General features: G+C 24.3%; 1 protein-coding gene across 2 annotated transcripts in view; it reads right to left on the reverse strand.

Moving 5' to 3' along the window:
• LOC100162117 (Kv channel-interacting protein 2) overlaps positions 1–6000 on the reverse strand; it is a 142251-nt gene that overhangs the window by 6578 nt on the left and 129673 nt on the right. For both annotated transcript variants that reach the window (XM_029487358.1, XM_029487359.1), the window contains 3 exons: positions 3746–3870; positions 2573–2642; positions 2292–2362 (listed from right to left, as the gene is read on the reverse strand). In XM_029487358.1, the coding sequence (XP_029343218.1) occupies positions 2292–2362; positions 2573–2642; positions 3746–3870 (266 nt within the window). The remainder of the gene's footprint in view (positions 1–2291; positions 2363–2572; positions 2643–3745; positions 3871–6000) is intronic.

A 6000-nucleotide genomic window follows, 5' to 3' on the forward strand; every position in this document is an offset into this window, starting at 1 on the left:
ATCATATAATCTTACACTATGTTTGTTTAAATTAGTGAACGCTTTATTTATATTAAAAAGAAAAATGTGCTATACATTTTATTTAATATTTACATTTTACGCTAAGTCATATTAGTATTAAGTATACCATGTTATAATATTATATAGGTTCCTACTTTATTATTAAAATAAATATGAATTCTTCATACTGAAAACCTATAATATACATATTGTACCTATAGGTTGGTATTTTTTAATAAAACTATTTTTTTTAATAATTTGTGGTAACTTTTTAATCGAAATTATTCTTTTTTATAAAGTGGAAAAACGATTTAAGTTTTTTTTCTACTATTAGGTATTTAATTATCAAAATAAAAATAAAAACCATTATTATATACCATTATTATAATCGTTCAAATTTTAAATAATACAGAATTTTCAAACCATTAAAAATATCAATTAACAACTTACCTATGTAATATCACGAAGTTGTATTTTTATTATGTTTATTGACTGCAGTAGTATTAAAATGTTTATAGGTACCTATACGACCTCAATGGAATTTCAAGCTTCTCAGAGAGTATTAAAATCAAGACAATAGTTATTTATTGAAGAAATATCGTAAAAATAAATTGAAATTCCTTTGGGTTATTATTGAGTACTTCGGTAGCACACATATAATTTATTATAAAGTTTATTTTTGTATAGAACTGTGTGAGCGGACGATCATATACATCTGAGTAAAAAGTAATGAAAATTAAATAAAACATAATCGCACACCAACACCTATTGGCTATTACCATTAATTGTAATTGTAAATATATTATTTACAATGGTTAATTTGACCTACGGCTTGCAAGTGTTCTTATTTAAATGTATCTAATTTATTATTATATCAGTTATATGCATCATGCATTAAACTGCATTGAAAATAATTTATATATAATTTAATTAATAATACGTCTATAAGTGGACTGTGGTAATTAAAAACAAATCGGGGAAAAATATACAACGGTAGCAAAAATAATAACTATTACGTTTTAATTAATTTTATAATAACGGTGAAAGTATTAGAAAATTAAAATAATAAAATTACCAACAACAATGAAAATTATTTTTATTTTTACTATTAAAAAATTGTATTTGCATTTGCCCCGATTTTTATAATTAGTATTTACAATTTACCTAACTTTTGATTAGTTTAGTTATTTTTATTAATATTGTATATACACGCTGTATTAAAAAACTCATTAATTTTTTTAATGCATTATACAAGACATAATTATTGTCTTCTTAAAAAGGTATTTTTAATTTTTCTTGAAACTATTTTATAACTTAACAACAGTTTTTCAAAGACATCAAGGGTCCACGTTAACACTATACAATTGGAAACGAGTATAAAAAAGATTTTCTCATCATAATGGTTGAAAATCATTGATAAGAAACTTCAGGTACTTTTTGTTCGTTGTCCTTTCTGAGATGAATTTAAAAAGTTTTTCTTTTGACCTTTTGATCGACAATATACATTTAAAAAAAAAACCGTTAAGAATAAAATTCAAGTAAATGATTTTACAAATATTTCAACTATATAAACAGTGCAAAAGTGCAATTCTTTGTGTGCATGAAGCTGTACTAAACATTTTTTTTAAATATTTTAATTTAAAAAACCAAAGTTACCTTGATATAGTTTTTTTAGGAAAAAAAAAATGTTAACTAACACATTTCCAGATTTTTAGTTGCCTACTTGTATTATAATAATTATAGCTATTTGCTGAATTGGATACTAACAAATTATGTTGTAATAATTCAGAAGATATCATAAAATGTTATACGTACAAAACTACATACAATAATCCTATACATAACTACCAAAAGCACATATCTAATAGGTATACAACCTAAAGAAAAAGTAAAGAATAAGTTTGATGTAGATGCAATATGTACAAGAAGTACAATAAGTACACTTCATATTATTATTGTATCAGAATAATATAATATAATTTTTTATTTGGCATAGTTTCTAATTGCATTCGTGTTTTGTAATTATTACTTTTAATGTAGTTGATTTATCAGTGCAAATAAGGGTTTTACGGAAATCTGGTATACCTAATTAAATTTATTTTGCTCCGGAAATGTTTTAATTTATACCTTCCTAACTTTATACGCTCTAACTCATAATTCTTTATCAATATTCGGTTTAATGCTATTTATGATTTACTCATTGATCATTCAATTTATATGGTAATCGGGTATAATATACTATAAGTAAATTTTATTTTAAAGCTAAAACTTTATAAGCAAAATTGAATTACTTCGAAGCTAATTTTTCCAGTTTGATTTCTCTTGATTGTATTGAACACATATTGGGCATATTGTGAGGCATCTAAAATAAATGTTGTACATAATTAATCATCTCAATTTGAAAAATAATTTATTAAATAGGTAGATGTACACATTACAGATTGATTCAAATAATAAATAGGAACCAATTAATAATAACCTGTTGTTATATATGTATGCAAATACATTGCATCGTAAAAATATTTAATAAGACATATTTTTCTCTAAAATATCCATTAATTTATTTACTAACCACCTTGGGGAAAGAACTGTGAGAATATGTGTTTGAACGAATCTTCATCTACCATACCAGTAGGGCACTCCTAAAACAAAAAGTATATATTAGTTTTATATTTAAAGAAATGTATTTACAAATAACTAAACAAAGCTAATCATAGTTAAGAGTTTTGGACTTTTCAGTATTTCTTATTTGTACAACTTTAGTATTTGACAAATGAAAATACGTAAGTAGACACATGAATGTATTAATGCTAGGTGTATTGTTAAAAAGAAATATTTACAGAAATATGAATATCTGATAATATCTATATTGTTCTAAAAGTTAAAAAGTTTATGAAAACAGAATTTTTTTCACAAGTGACCTATTTAAATTTAGATAATCTTTGGTAGACACCAATCATTCGGTATATCATTTTCTTAAATTCAAAGTTAAAGAATTAAAATATATTATATAAACTAAATAAGTATTATTCAACGGCTATATCACGTTATTGGTTTTCAATTACTATAGGTACTGTACTTGTGATTTTTTGTTCAGTTTATTTTAGAGGATACTAGTTTTGACAGTTAAAAAACACATAAAGTTTTATGTGGGACCTTTTCAATTTAAAATTTAATATAATATATAGTATAGAAAAGTCATTTTTTTCAAATTACATTGTAGTTATCTAGAAATTCATAAAATAAAAAATAGGGCGTTATATTAGAAGTATAAAAGGAACTATATAAAATTATATATTAGAAAATAGTTTAGAAAAAATTATTTATAACATGGATACCCGTATATAAATAAATTTTAATTAATATAAAAACAATTTATACCTACATTTTTACCATTTTAAAATAACTTATAAAATTAAATCTAACAATCTTAATAGGGTCGCACATTTTTGTACTTCTACAAAAAAACATTGTTTATAAGTAATCAAAAACACTCTTTATTATTATATAGATGAGTAACTTAATTAATGCAATGGGCTTTATGCTTTTATCTTAGAAACTACTCGGCATTACTCAGCTATTAATCATTATGTCTTAAGAAAATGCAATGACGTAAGAAAAATGTTTTCCTTTGTTAGTCATCTACTCCTAATAATTGAGATATTAAAATGCAATTTTTGTAATGCTGCTTCAAAGTGCCAAGAAAAAATGTCAAACTGTCTTTAATATTTTATTAGGAACATACCTGTTTAAAACCTCTATAAATCAGTTGAATCTCTTTTTTATTGAACTTGGTGATTTTTGTGAGCTTTGTTAACTCTTCTGGTCTGTACCTCGATACGTGTATATTGAACTCATCAATATCTTCTTCTGTAACACATAAACAAAACAAATGTGTGAGAAAATATTTCTTATTTATTCCTATTTGCTTCACAAAATACGATGACATTATCCATAATCAATATAACCAAACTGTTTGGAACAATTTAAAAAATACTAGAGAATTTATTTAATATTTAGTATTCATGTGAAAGGAATTATATCCACAGACCATAATGTCGTACAAAAAGTCTATTAAGACTATATCATATACTATTAAACAATTTATTTTTAAATAAATTTAAATATTTGTCATTAGGTTTTGGATATACTTTTTATACATAATGCACGTTGGCCTTAAAATTAGCATTTACGACTGAAAAATCAAAGCATTTTTAGTTGTAAAATAATCCAACTTTTTACTGGAAAACATTTTTGAATATAATTGAGCACATATATTTTATGTGATGATTTTCATTGAAACATTTATACAATTTTTATAAATGATAAAATGGATAGAAGGGTAGCAATTTAATGTACATTTTACGGCTAACGAGAGTCGACTAAAAATACTACAGTTTCAACATACTGCTTCTCTAGAACTCCGCCTTCAAATTAAATTATTCCAAATTAAAATCCCATCTTTGCCTAACATTCTGCGCTGGTGTGTCCTCCTCTCGGTCGACATATATAAAGTTGTGGGGATTAAAGTCGTAAATAAAATAAATTTTATGTGTGTAACGTGTATAAAAATGGGAGGATGTTTAAACCTTTTTCGCTTTAATTTATTTTGATTCATTAGCATAACACCATAGTGTAATACACATTATAGAAGTTACAGATTTTTGTACACGAAAATAATAATTCAATTTTAAATTAATCGTAGTTATTCTGTCTTACCACAAATTAATTTAGTAAGTTTTTAAAGCTTATCAAAATTTCACACAGGTAAAGCAAAAAAATAAACATCGTGAATAATATTTCTTATACAGTTATTTATATAGTTAATTGAACACAAAAAGTAAAACCGGTTAAAACCATTGAATCCACAAGTGTAAAGTATATTTTGATTTGTTTGTTTTTTACTTCAACGAGGTAATATTTGAGCCTATATTGATTAAAAATTACAAATCATATCCACAGACTACCTATGAACTATTTTACCGTTTATTTGTAATTTTCTAATAGTTTTATTCAAGCTTTTAACAATGTCCGTCAAAATATTTTGTTATATTCCCATAATAATGCAGTTATGATCATTTTTTGTTTGAAGGTACAAATTTTGTGTTCCCCGCATAATATATAATATGTTATTTGTATAATGAATGCAAAGTGTAAAATATTTTAGTCCAGGATTGTTTTGAAATGGTGATAATTCGTTCCATTTTCAAATAACTCGATTGGTGATTAATAATTACTCTAATAATAATACTATCAAAATAAATAGATTGCTACATTTTGATGGGTACTCTCGACGTTTTAAATTTGAAATCCAGTGATGAATTAATATATTCAAAACCAAAAGAGATTACGAGTGGAGCTCGTTTATGTTTTTACATAAATAAATCATATTTTATATCAAACATTTTATAAGCCCGCGCATAATAATATTGGCTATTATGATTGTTAACATTTTTTAGTAGAGGTTATTAATAGGTTGTATTATTTCTAGGTACAATTTTATTCCCAACCTCTATGAACCATTTATTTAGTGGGCTAAAATACATTTCATGTTACAAAAATAAATCATATTTTTAGTTCGACTTAAAAGGCTATAGGGTCTCAATACACCCATAATGTATACACATATTTATTAAATTGATTAAATAATGAATTTGAAAGAAGAAAATATACATAAATATACAAGGTGTATCTTATGTCATTGTACGCGGGGTTTCTTAACGATTATGGATCGATGAAATAGAATTTCGTTAAAATGTAAAAAGACATGTTTCTTTATTTTTATCAGGCAATTTTTTTTATAATAATTTCAAAATTTTTAAACACGCAGGTGTATCAATAGCAAAATCAACTTTATTTTTACAAATGGTAACCACTATATTTTTAATGGATTCCGGTAAAGTTTTTTTTTCTGAAAATTTTAATAGTCAAATCATCAATTTTGGTTCGCTAGTTTATTAACGATGGTCCTCCAAAGTTTTAGTAAAATATGCATTAATG

The sequence above is a fragment of the Acyrthosiphon pisum genome, chromosome A1, assembly GCF_005508785.2.
Source record: "Acyrthosiphon pisum isolate AL4f chromosome A1, pea_aphid_22Mar2018_4r6ur, whole genome shotgun sequence".
Taxonomy (NCBI): Eukaryota; Metazoa; Arthropoda; class Insecta; order Hemiptera; family Aphididae; genus Acyrthosiphon; species Acyrthosiphon pisum.